We start from the raw sequence: 14,124 nt of genomic DNA, 5'->3' as shown, positions 1-14,124 counted from the left end.
ATCCTTCAATGCGAGGTCTTCCATAAAAACTTATGAAATTATAATTTTACATATATATGTATATGTATTTATTTACTAGGCAAAGTGTTGTAAGGTATCTATGGATGGCCTTCTCTGACTATAGCATTCTCTAACTATTTTTAACACGTTTGTTGTTTTTAAATATTAACATTTAAAAAAAAAAAAAATTTAAAACAAAATATTTGAATTATTATTATTGATTTTATCAGGTCATCACATAATAATAGGTTGCATGTATGCACCATCGCATACGAAGAACAATTAAAAATTAATAAAAATTTTGCGCAAAATTGATAGTTAATGACGCTTAATGACAACGAAAACGAATACATTGGTGTGTCCGATAATGATAATGATTATGATCATTATGAAAATTATAAGGATTATAAGGATGACGATAAAAAGATTTAAATTGCAATATATTTAATAATAATAATAATAATACAAAAAAAAAAAAAAGATTTCGTAAACATTAGTAATCATTAGTGATTACATAAACGCAAATTTATCGCTACAATAAGCCCAAAATGTTAATTAAAATTTATTATCATTAAGCGATGGACTTTATTTAAAAATCAAAAAAAAAAAACAAGAAAATTATATTTATTTTGCCACGATTGGCTAGTAACTCAAGCAAAGCGATAAGCAGCATGAAAGTGTGGAATGAGGAGAAAGTTTTTTTGTTAATTGGAGCGCATTAGAGCGCACCTCTTGTGGTTATTATTGGCGCACAGAGATTACATCATCATCATATTACATAACATATCGTATGAATTTGCATCCACGATTCGAAACGAAACGGATACATCTGTTATTTCGTTTGTTAAAAACTCAACCCTGGTCGTCAGTATATGGCATACTGAGTGTTCTGGTTCAAAATGTAGCGAGAATTTCAAATTTCAAGAACCAAGCAGTTTGCCTTTTATCTCACGAGCAATTGCTTATGCAATTCTACCACGAATCTGGCCGTGTGGTTGTATACCACGATGTGACTCTCACACAGTTATGATAATCATGGGAATAATTAAAATGTTATTGTTTTTGTTTATTATTTAAATCGAAACGAGTTTTATATAGACATATGTATAAAAATATTTTTTATATCAGCTAACATTTATATAAAAAAAAACTAGAAAAACCACTATAATGGATCACCATACCATACCTTACATCACCCAACAGTTGTCTTCTTCCAAATAAGATGTTATAGGGGAAGTGGGCGACAAAGTGGCCCGACCCAAACCGTTTTCAATAGAGTTAATCGCTAGACTAAAACATGTCGGTGTAAGAAATTTTATTAAAATGTCTCAACAACTGCGGCCTATAGGTTGAACTTAGGAAAATAAGAAGAACAGGCGAACAGATGGATAGACAAACTTAGAGCAATTAAAAAAGTAATTTTGGATCGGTACAATAAAAGACGTGTCTATTTCAAGTCCTCCTGTTTGTTGCATATAACGGCATAAACTTAATAGACCATAGCACGCAGCAGTTACAGTATGCACAGTTCTTTAACACGTTTCTGTTCCAAATTTTATCCGCGATTCCTATCCTAGGTGCGTGATTCCTTTCTGATCGTAAGAGTTGGTCGGAAGGGCCCTTTTGCACATATTGTTTCGATATGTAGATAATACAAGCAGTATATATTCTTTGTTTTACATGCTTTTGTTACATAATGATAGGACTAACCGAATATATGCTTAAATAAGTAGCACATCGTTCAATAGTTCGCAGGATGACGCAAAGATGTTCGATGACTATTGACGAATCCGTATGATGCTTGCATAGTATTGACCTTCAAACGGAATATTTCAAAATTTCGTGACATTCCGACGATTAGTTTACGAATAACAATTAATTTAATGACTACGCACGAAATTTATAATTTTTTCATTGTTTTGCAAAAGCAAAAGCCAGAAGAACTAAACTTCAAATTTCTTCAAATTTGTTACGAACATATTGTCATGACTGTGGAGAGTGGACAGAAAGCGTAAGTTTGTTCCTTTTTTTTCTTAAGTTAAACATGCTTATGAGAATGTTTATATGGTCGAAATAGTTAGTTAGATGAGATCGCAGCTTAGTATAGTAGATTCAGATGTCAAACCACTACTTCGAAGCAACTTTGTTGATGAATTACTAAAAATTACACTTTCTTAGGATGCAATAAAATTTAACTAATGTGCCACTTTGCGCAGATGCAAGAGATGAAGGTTGAAAAAATTGAAAATACATAATAAGAAAAAGTAAGAAAATTATATTCGGCCATGACCGAATCTTTTATACCCATCACCGTGATCGTAAAAAAAAGGGAAAACAAAATTTTTATCCTCTATAATGTTGAGTTGATTTTTTCTTATTTTCAGAAGAAAAATGCAAATTTATATAGTGTATCGAGTGACGAGCAAAATACCTGGAAAGCGAAAGTATTCACAGTTTTTGCTGTATAGATGTGTGGGCGTTGTGGTCGCGTTCTTTGCAACTTTGCAGCCGATATTTTCAATCTTGCGATCGGGTAAATGTTTGCCATAGATACTACTGTTCAGACGGACAGGCGAACAGGTGAACGGACGGATATGGTTAGTTGCTGTCTCTGAATTTGAAACTGGCCAAAAACTCATATATGTTTTATTGGGTTTTTGAAGCTTGCTTCTGCGCATTGTAAAGCTTTTGAGATAAAGAAATGAAATTATAATAGATTGTAAAATTTAACGGGCGTGGCCCTTGCTCGATTCGTCCCATTCTCAATACCAGCATGCGCCCGAGAGCTTCCAATTTTATTGCCAAATTTAAAGTCGATTGCTTCACTTTTAGCGGCCAGGAAGATGTTTACGGACGAGCAGACGGATAGTCGATTAGAATTTGATGCTACTGAAGGCTATACACACTTTGTGCAGTCTCTGATGTTTCGTTCTGGGCGTTGCAGACGTTTTGAAAAATTGAATATACACTTCATACTGCGATGATGGGTATAATAATACTAATGTGATCCGCACAATGTTATCGCATTAAAGTTTTATATAGAAATTTCCCCTAAAAAAAAAAAAAAAAATAAAAATAATAATAAGACTATAAATAATATCAAGCAAGCTTAGCTCTCGCTCTCTCTCTCTCTCTCTCTGTTCATATAAAGTATTTGCTACGTCACGCCTGTGTTATTATGTTAAGGAGCGAACGTAAAAAAAAACTTGAAAGTGAACAAATTTAAATTCACTTCAGACTTTTGATTGAAAGAATAACAAAATACTGGTTTTTTGTGCACCTGATGCTTTGTATTGATTTGATTGATGAGAATTTGGAAATAAATTTTCCGTCCAACTAGTTACGTACGGATTTTGCGGTTAAAACTTTTAAAATTAAGTTTTGCGAAAATTTCTCAATCAAATGGAAAAATATACGTATGCGGAACTTTTAAAATGTAAAACACTTATACGCTCCGTAGTATTTGTAAATAAAATATAAATTTCCATTTTAATTAAACTCTCAAAGCGAAAATAAAAAAGTGGATAAAAGTAACAGTTCGTATTTTTTATTTTTTTTTTTCTATTTATTTATTTTTTTTTTTGGAAGCAAAACTAGTGGCTATGGGCTGTGTTTATGGCTTATGGGCAAAAAGAAATAGAGGAATAAAAAGAAAGAAAATGAAACGTAGTAGACGATAAAATTAAATACATTTCACTGCAACTGACAGTTGAGTGGATGGATATAAAGAACTATATGCACTGCACGTAAATTGAAAGCAACAGCAGTTGCTGAACAATGCCACAGAGTGCTGGCTAGAACCGACGCTCACTTATTACCGAGAACGTCATGTATTTTATTAGCGTTTTACTTAATTAGTTCACCTCCTATCATAAATATCATGTAAAAGCATTATACAAAAATAGTCAAAAATTGAGTAAAAGTTCTAAGTACGCTTTTGCTGTAATCTTGAAATCGTTTAGTTAAGAAGCTTAGGCAATCTACTAATACTAACGGCCAGTATGTTGAAAAATCTTATATACTTTTTAAACTGTTTATTTAAAAATTTTATGAAATTCTATATGAATATTTTTTTAATTTTTTTACTTGTTACATATTTGAGTAAAAACCATTTATTTGATGAGATTTTCAAAAAAAAAAAAAAAAAAAAAACTGTTTATCAATATTTATGTGTGTATTTATTTGTGATGTTTTCCTTTCTTATATTTATTCATAAGCTTTAATTTCATCTTGAATTATGTTGTATTGTTTTGCCTGGCCCTATACTATGTACGTATGTATGTGTGAATTCATTTATTTATAACATGTCTGTCAGTTTTGAGTACTCTTTACTCGGTGATAAGGCTCTCTGAAATAAAAAATTGCGGGCCAATAATCATTCGACCTGAGTTTGAATTGTTTTCTATCTAATTATTCCCTTATATGACAGTCTAGGATACCCTAGATTTTAGATAAAATCATGTTAAGTAAGACTGTGCCTACAAGTCTGAAGTTGATAACCTTATGGTAGCAATAGGTAGTCCCTTAAAGTCGTGTCAGGTTTATCTCTCTTGGTTTTTACAACGTGTAGTCCACTTTATCCACAGGATATAAAGTGAAAGAAAATTTTCCGCGTTGGTTTCAACGATAAGAAATCTTTATAAAATGTTTTAGCAAACTTTGATTATAAACAAAACTATAGATAATGACAATTGGCAAACAAACAACTTCGTGTTCTTCGTTTTCTTCGTACTCGTACTTTATTAAGGCCTAGGCAAAGAACTTTGTGTTCACACTGTGCCTTTTTTTTCACTATCGCGGCGAATAATCCGGCGTTGACGCGCTGAACATTCAAGAAAAAGAAGAAGAAAAAGGTAAAGTAATTGATGTTTAATGCATATATTTTTGGTTATCAAGCGAGAAAAACCTTCAATCAATAGTTACACCTACGTTACAGCTAAGGTAGGGCTAGAACGTATCAATGTTTAGATTCTTTCTGCATTAAGCAATTGAGTGTAATGATACGGTTTTCCCGGACCTTTCTAACAATCGCCTATATGGGACAATGATTGCTGAAATTGCTCCATCAAAAACAGAATAAGAAATAATTCTTGATTTTGGACGATCGTGATACCAACTGCGATAATTTATTGAACAATTTATTAACCGTCGACGAGGTTTACATCTTATAGGAATGACGCAGTAGACTCCAAATTCATTTTCACAATGACAACTTTTAAAATTACTTTCTTGTATTTGGTAACCGTTGTTAGTGGTCTTTTTTATAGCAATACATCGTCCCATCTGTCCAATTGACGTCGGTGCACATTTGCGGCAATAGTTTCTCTCGGTTTTAGCAGGTCGTAATATACTAGAGCTTCCTGATCCCATCGTGGACTAATCCATGATTTTTTGCGCTTGAGATTGTCGTAGTAGTTCCATTTTCCGCCGCCAATCACAATAAGCCACAAAACAACTTTCTCTTTTTGCTTGCCAAACATGATGTTGAGCCAGTTCGAACTACCATTTTCCGTCAATTCCTTTGGTACTCACTTGTCCTCCTTTTGGATCTTTCGCTACGTATGTAAACGTCTACACACGGCTGATTTATGAACTACTAAACTGTTTGAAAGTTTTTTGAGAGCTTGACCTGGGTTTTCGTCCAATACGTCTTGCAATTCATTTTCTTCGAACTTTATTGGTCCTCCAAGCCTTTCTTTGTCATCGATATGAAGATTACTACTTTGAAACCATCGAAACCGAAACCGAAAGCGACAATGGGAATATGATGGAGCAGTTTCGCCATAAGCTTCTAAAAGTGTTTGATGAGTTTCGGCGGTAGACTTCTTCAACTAAAACAATAAAAGTAGTGAGTGTCGAAAAAGTAAGTTTGTACATTCAATTATTGCTGGCTGTGCTCGTTGCATAACTCAATAACACTAAGTGAAAATTCGAATTTTATGTAGACAAAGATCAAAATTATTAAATTTAATCCTTGTGTATGCTTCGCAACACCAGAGTGGGGTTTATTGTTCCATACACAATAAACTGTTCTGGACTCTGGTGCTGTTTAGGCCCCTACTCTGTGGGGATTGTCTAACTCGCCAGGGGGCGTAGTACGCTTAAAAGTGGCTTGGGCCACCGTGGGGTTAAGCCTTTCAGGCAGGAACCCACGTTAAACCCTTGCCACAAAATTCTGTATGCTTCGCAAGCCAAAACCAGAGTAGCCTTCATCAAGATATTGTAGAATCGGATGTTACAACTGACATGGCGGGCGGGCTACTCTGCACTCATTAATTACTACCGTAACCAGTTACCAGCTGGTTTTGGTTAAAATTTCCTCTGTAGAAATTAACTTATGAGAAAAGAATATATCCTCCAGTGAACCCCTAAGTCATCTCTCAGAAGACTTGTTATAAATAGTCCAAGTCTTAAACTCTTCTTGGCCGATCGGGCCGGTTTCCAGAGATCGCCACGGGGAGGTGAGAGTTTCGGCACGTCTATGCTCCCCCTAAACCATGGTTTATCATTCCCTAGAATTTTTATTATTGAACGAAGGTCATCTATAAATAAAAGTCCAATATTTAGGGGCCACTTAGCGAAACCGGTACTCGATTTTTGCTGAAAAATGAAAAACTTACGCTGCTTTAGGTAGTAGAAACTGAAAGGAAAAGAAAAAAACCGCCATCTGCCTAAGAATCAGTCATTTTAGCAATAATTCCCCTTTAAACAGATTTTTTGTTATGCTGGCATGTACAAGCTTGCGTTTAAAGAACCGAATCAACTTAATTTATAAACAAAAATGCTTTGTTAAGGTTTTCTTCGTTTTAAAACACCACCGAACGTGACTTTTTACAATTCCCTCCAAAAGACTCTGCCTTTCTGTTACCATCGCATCGGAGCACTGCCCCTTATTTCTGTCTTACTCTCCCTCTCTCTCTCACACTCAGTCTCACGTTCTCTGTCTCTTTATCGTCCCCCTCCCAATCAATTCTCCTCGCTTTCGACTACTTTCTCACGTTCATCCACTATCTCCGCGAGCATTTTTCTATTAAACCTTCGCGAACGTCTTCAGATTAAACAAATAGTAAAGAAGTTGCAACAAAGCCTTGCCACGCTTATGTGCTTGTCGATCCGTTAATCCTTACTTGTGAATAAAATATAACAACTATTGTCTAAAAAAACGCAATGTCAACGTAATCGTTCTGTCAACATAAATGCTTAGTTTGACAACACAGTATTAAATTAAAGCATTCAAGGAGCATACATGTCTTTAAGCCCGGCAAAGGTTTGAATCGAGTCTTTGTAGCTGTGTAGTCGCTTTTTCAACTCATCGTCAGTATGATAATTAATTTGTCCCTCTGTTTATCAGGAGATCTGAGAAAATTTCGAGAAAAAGTGGATAATGTTTGCATATACTAGGTGGTAACAACTAGACATTTCGGTTATTGAAAAGAACACCGCGAGCACACTCGCAATCTAATAGTTGTTCTTTAATCTTTAAGAGAAAAAAAAAAAAAAAATTGAATTTTCATATGAGGTAAACCCTGCCATGCGGCTGGTATAGAAAACAAAATCTAAGCTTGATTACCACGCATTAACGAAACTCCCCTGCAGGAAAATTGCAGGAGCGAATCTCGATAGAGAGAGCGATAGTAGGAAAAATCCTAATTTCTTTGTATAATCTACATAATGAAAGATTTCAATTTTCAATTGATACGTTAAAGACATTCTTCTTTTTTAACTGAGTTTATTCCATTTTGTATGGTTGTTTTTATCTTTATCTGTGTCTACCGTCTTTCTAAGTTAAATCGCTGTCTTGGTTATTTGATGATTCAGCTATTTTTCCAAAATGCACAAATTTCTTTCTTTTAGTCGAAAAAAAACAAAAAAAAAAAAAAAACGTAAACGCATGTCTTCAAAATCTCTTCAAAAAACATCAATTGTTACGTATTTCACCCTGCCCTTACACGTTCCCATTTAATCCAAACAAAAAAAAGAAAAACTACACTTCAGTGAAGAGCACGTAGAATGCTTATGGTCCCCCTTAAAAATTGTCGTCATCCATGTTAAAGTGTCTCATACAAAAAAAAGATAAAAAAAAAAAAAGGAAAAAATAACAAAAAACAATTTAAAAATTTTCTAAGTGTGAATGCAAATGCATGTTCCATGTCCGACATAAAAAGTAATGTAAAAGGAAACTTTCAATATTTCAGTCTTTGTCGTGTTTCTTTCACCATATTGCTCATTAGGTAACCGACGCACTGCCTCAGTACGCTCAGTGGGATATAGTGATCTATTTGTACTTAGCAAAAAGGATATGTGGGATGTTTTGAAGGAGTATCCAGCTGCTCGTGTAAGACTGGAAGCAATTGCTGTAAAACGTCTAGAAAAGTACAAGAAAGCACCCCTAGAGAAAGGTAAAGTTATTAAAACGAAAAACAAAAAAAAAAACAAAACAAAAAAAAAAAAAAATAGGAAAAAACAAAAAAAAAAATAAAGAAAACCATTTAAGCTTACATTTTTGCACAAAACACAGACATTTTAGTTGCATGTTTACATCGAAACAATTACTATTTACATGCAAAACACTATATAAGCGCATGCACGTAGACAGAGATCTCTCCTAACAAAGTAAAATCCCCTGACATTTTGGTATATTAAAAATTTTCCATTTATAATTGCAATATATGTACAGTACAATACTTTAATACAGTTGCCATGGGACGTTGCCAATCGACACCTGGTTTGGTAGAGAGTTGTGGTCGCACCACTTTGGAAGATATGTACTTACCGCCACCATCAGTACCGCTAGTGCCACATTCAATGCAACAATTGTCACGTCACGAATATCAGTTGCAACAACAAACGCAAAGCTTGGCCTATAGGTATTCCATCTAATATAACCTACGATTTAAGCATATTCTCTTGATCTTAATATATCTTCAATGTTTTATAATTTCATTGCATTTTATTTTCATTTCAGTCGAGCACCTAGTCCGCGCACATCACAAACTTATACTGAACGTATTATACGTACAGTTGAATCTCCGGGCTCTATGAGTCCCAGTGTACATAGTTCGGATGACAGACCTCGCAGTCGAGCAACCTCGCATCATTCCACACGCCCGCAATCACAGCCAAGTAGAACAGGTTCGCTTTTATTGTTATCCTTACGTCGCCGGAAAAGTTTACTATTTACATTTTACTGCTGGTCGCGCGATGTCGTTGCTGTGCAAACAAAAGGGATCAAAATTTAAGTTAATTTCAGATAAAGGCTAATCTAAATCTTTTCACATGCTCGACCATAAAGCTTTTGTATTGGGTTCTTAAGGAGCGCAGTAATATTCTCCTTATATAAATAGCGTAGACAAGATAGTAACGCATAGTAGTTACCACAACCGTAGATTAGGGAGAAAACCGAAAAAGTACAGTCCCGACAAAACATTTGAATAAACGATTTCTAATGTCTTGAATAAAATGTAAGCAGTTTCGTTGCCAGGATAGTAAGAGATTTGAATGAGTTACAGACGTTTTTCAACCGAAAATACCGCAGGGCAAAGTCAGTATCATATAACCGTTTCTCGGCGACGGGTGCCATAATGCCAAGTTAATATACATAAAACATAATCTTAGCATGCTAAGTCTGATTTAATAAATTAGCTTTGGGTTGGCAAGATTGATCAGGAAGTTTCTTTCCTTTAAATGATAAACGTAAAGATCTATAAAGATTGTATAGTGGAAAGATTTATTCAGAGAGCCTAGCTTGTGAATTGCTACATTATAAATAATAGACGCCATCCAGAAGTAAAGAAGACCTTTACAAGATGAGACCAGATATTTACTATTTTGATTTTTTCGCATCAAAGTATTCTTAACTGTCCGAATACAGCAAGTATTTGGAGATAAATCAGTCGCAAGTGTCCACTGATGGACTTGTATATCAATTTGCCACATTCGAAAGTACATTGATGACTACAGGCAAAATATTCGCTCAAAGTGCAATAAATTAATGGCTCTTGATGCCTAGTCTCTGAGACATTTCAGCAAAGAATACTTGGCATGTTTAGGTTTGTTCGATATATTGTTGATCACAGCTGCTCTTTCAGCGCGTATGATACATCACTTGTGGACTCTGCTACAGTATAGCGTATTATTTCGTTAATTGTATCATTTCGAGTTTTTTAATGTTTGCATTGACGCAACATACACACTCTCGGCTTTTATTTGTCGAATTGATTTTTTTTTCTCAGAACTTGAGCAAGCGTTGGACCGTTTTTGGCCACTGGCCATCAGTAGATTAAGCTACGAAAATACGCAGCTATATAAAGTCCTCTTTAATTTACAACACCTTTTATAGAGCGACATAAATAATTGCAGTAATCAGTGGCCAGAAATCAATAAAACGTAGAGGAGCCCATCTTAAGGTAATGCGAAGACGGCTCTGAAAGCAGAAATATCACGGATTCAATACTTGCTAAGGAACTATCTTCACACTCTTAGAAAAGAAGAAAATAATCGTGGAAACCAAACACTACAGTTTCGTAATAGAGTGAATTTTTAATCAAATGACTCGATTAACTATGTAGGAGTTATATACAAAATTTCATTGTGATGCGAAGCTGCATTCATTTATGTTTTTCATTTATGTTAAGTTTGACGATATATCCGGGTATTCAACATACGTTTTGCTACAAGAGGCGTAGTAAGCAAGAGATGCCTTCTGTGCATAACGTGATATAATATATTACTCGGAAAAAGTGAAGAAAGGCGGATATGCGATGGTCGAAGGTATGGTGCATGGGCCCGATCAGTAAGTTTTGTGCTTTTTCCACCCGAGCATTCAGTGTAGCTGCGACGAAATGCCTCTGCTGTATAAACCATGCTTCTTGGATGGCAACTTTGATGGGTTTAATAGAAAATTATCTTTAATTTCTTCCCTATATGTCCGGTTTTGCAAAAAAGCTTCTTGCATTCAAAGCGAGAAAGTCAGCTGAAAACTTTTATACCATAAATTTCCTTCATCATGACTGTCAAATATGACGACTAACATTAAAATTGCTTTTTACGAAAATGACAACGAAAGTAAGCAGTAAACTTTTTTAGCGGACTTGTTATATTAAAATGCTCCTTCTATTACTATTTGACCTTGTAAATACTTTCTGTTGGCTTTGTGATTTTTTCTCCTCTAGGAAACATTTGTGACTCTAGTATACATTTAGAATGTTACGGAACCGGCACTTCGGCAACAAGTGGTGGTGGGGGAGGCACTACTCCACTTCTGGGATCACATGAAGCCTTGGAAGATGAAATTAAACGTTTAAGGGAACGTCTGCATACGGTGGAATCGGAAAATCAGGCTCTTAACACTAAACTCTCGCAACAACAGTGGAATCTAGAGAATCGTTTAGCTGAAATTGAAATGCAAATATGTCGGGTATCATCGACATCAAGCCTCGATCCGGAACATGAGGCCGAGGAGATGGAACGTAATCGAGAAAGCATCATATAACACGGGAGCGAGCTGCCCCATCAGCCGATCGGTATGATGATGATATACATATCATGTATCTCATGACCCATGCCCATCGAATGCGTACACAATGTTTGTTGCATTTATGTATGTGACACACACGACATCACCATATTTGTTAAATCGCCATACTTTGTTATCTACTTACATATGTGTAATTGTTGTTAGCTGTGTGAAAAGATGTATTTTCTCTCTTTATCTCTTTCTCTTTCTCCCTCTCTGTCTTTCGCTTGCTCATTCTCTCTGTTACATAAAATCCAGTTTAAGCGAAATAAGTTCACAAAAAAAAAAAAAAAAAAAACACTAAAAAATAAAAAATAAAAAAGCGAATGAAAAGGCAAAAAACCAAGAAAAAAAAAAAAAACAGAAAAAACAAAACCAAAACAAAAAAGTTTAAGAAAAAAAAAGCTTAGAAAGGATTGTGTTCGTGAATTCATTATCATCACATATACTTTTTGGAATCATCATTGATTGATTGATTGATTAATTGATTGATTGTGATTTGCTTGTTGTTTCACAATCTAAGTTAATGTGTGTGTTTAATATTTCCAATTAGATCTCAGTAGAAGCATATAAACCACACAAAATCCTTGAAACTCTAAATGTTGTTTATTGATATTGTTATATACAACACATACGAATAATTATAATAGGACCGATAAGATATAAATACTGAACAAACGACCAAACGATATACAAAAGAAAACCAAAAAAAATTAAAAAAAGGAAGAAAGAAAAACAAAGCCAAAAAAAAACAAAAAACCAAAAACGAAAAACGAATTTAACCCGCGTTTGTATGTCATTATATTTTAATTCATTTCCGAATTCTTTTGTATGAATGAATGTATATAATATAATATCTAGATGTTCTTCTTCTTCATTCTTCTTCTTATTCTTCTTCGTATGAGTGCGTGTATTTGTATAAAGTGAAACAATGAAAATGCGAAAACGATAATGAAGATAAAAACATTTTTTCATACAAAACTCTAAAATAATAATTTTTCCCTACAAGAAAAGAAGAACGACAGTAACAACTAAAAGAATTTTACATCATTTGCCAATTATTATCGTTGTTATTATTTCATAAATTATACAACAACAACAACAACAACAACAACACAATTATGCCAACAACGCAACAACAAAGCAGGAGCAGCAGCATCAGCAGCAACAGCCATTAATATTAATCAAACAACATCATTAGTAACAACATCAGTACCCGCAATTGAAACACCAGCACAACGAGAAGTTGTAATGGTTGCAACGACAAACAGTTCCACGAAAAATTTAAGCAATAGATATACCCGTCTCTTGAATATGGCTACTCAAACACCGACAATGTCTACAGGCATACAATTAGAACAACGGCAGCATCATTCCTGTTCCTCCGGTCGAGTACGCAAAACGGTTGCATCAACTGTAACGAGCTCAGCTCGTCACGATCGGCATATGAACCTGGCAGCTAAATATTCTTCCATTTAATTCAATCGCTCTATGTGAATAAATAAACAATATTGAGAGATGAGCTACACACACAAAAAGCCTGCATACTTACATTATGATACTACTGTTAGGCAAAAAGGAAAACTAACAATAATCGTAATTATACCCTCATTGTGTACATATGTATAGAAATATTTGTGTAAGAGTAAGTATATCAAATCAACAAAGATATTATTCGGTATGTATTTTTTTATTTTTTATTTTTAATAATGCCTTACATCTCTATGATATCTTTCGACATAGTTGTTCATCATGTGGCACCCAAGGCTTTCTTGGGCTGGGAAAGTTTTTGGAAAAATCGTCTTACTTCTATTCAGCAAATAGTAATGGCCTATTATCGGATGGTAGACGGATAGTAATAGCTTCGTTACCTCTGTGAAACATATAGAAATATATTTACTTGGCCAAAGTAACTTTATATTCTTGGACAGCACAAGTGTGTCCTTCCTTCCGTCCGCCTGCTGTCAATAATAACTCCGATAAAAGTGTAATAAAAATTCGAAATTTGCATGGCAATGGTTCTTACACTTTATCTGTCTACGAACACGCCCACAATTAGCTAAAATTGAAAAAAAAAAAATAGTACGTCTCCTTTTCCAATAGCGATCTCGTACGATGTCAAAGCAAAATCACAAAATATATTTCGGCGTTGTAAGGTATCAAGTAGTCGGTTCACATCGACTTACTTATGACTTATTTCGCTTTACATTTTAACACAACATTCTAAAAATTTTCACTGCCAAAGTCGGAAAATTTTTAATTTAGATATAAATTTTACTTTATACATAAGGAGATAATATTTTATTTTTTATTTTTTTTAATGTTTATTATTATTATTGAAATATTTTTATTTTATCTTTTTTTTTCAAATTTAAAAGTAATTCCAAATTTCCTCTGTTTACATATTTACAATTACAATTTAGGGTTAAGAAGAGTACGAGAAAAAGCCTTAAATTGAAGTTCGATTTTGGACGACCTATATTTGTCTGTTTTAAAAAGTAAGCCTATGGCCCATCTTTGCTTTTCTAGCGATAAGGTGGGAAATGCTATCTGTAAAGGGTTCTAATTAAGGATTAAACGTACATCTCTTTAAAAAACCTCTATGAGAA

At 34.3% G+C, this 14,124-nt stretch overlaps 1 protein-coding gene across 9 annotated transcripts in view; it reads left to right on the top strand.

Moving 5' to 3' along the window:
* Positions 1-12,999, top strand: part of LOC119636761 (cyclic nucleotide-gated cation channel alpha-3) — a 247,546-nt gene extending 234,547 nt beyond the window's left edge. For 3 of the 9 annotated variants that reach the window (XM_038032360.1, XM_038032356.1, XM_038032355.1), the window contains exons 8-11: positions 8,232-8,399; positions 8,678-8,867; positions 8,966-9,132; positions 11,172-11,764. In XM_038032360.1, coding sequence (XP_037888288.1) covers positions 8,232-8,399; positions 8,678-8,867; positions 8,966-9,132; positions 11,172-11,491 — 845 coding nt within the window. In that variant the 3' untranslated portion in view covers positions 11,492-11,764. The other 6 variants (XM_038032351.1, XM_038032352.1, XM_038032353.1 and 3 more) reach the window with 6 other exon arrangements.
* Positions 13,000-14,124: the final 1,125 nt, after the last annotated feature.

The sequence above is a fragment of the Glossina fuscipes genome, unplaced genomic scaffold (assembly GCF_014805625.2).
Source record: "Glossina fuscipes isolate IAEA_lab_2018 unplaced genomic scaffold, Yale_Gfus_2 28, whole genome shotgun sequence".
NCBI lineage: Eukaryota > Metazoa > Arthropoda > Insecta > Diptera > Glossinidae > Glossina > Glossina fuscipes.
This window is presented reverse-complemented; position numbering and strand designations above follow the sequence as displayed.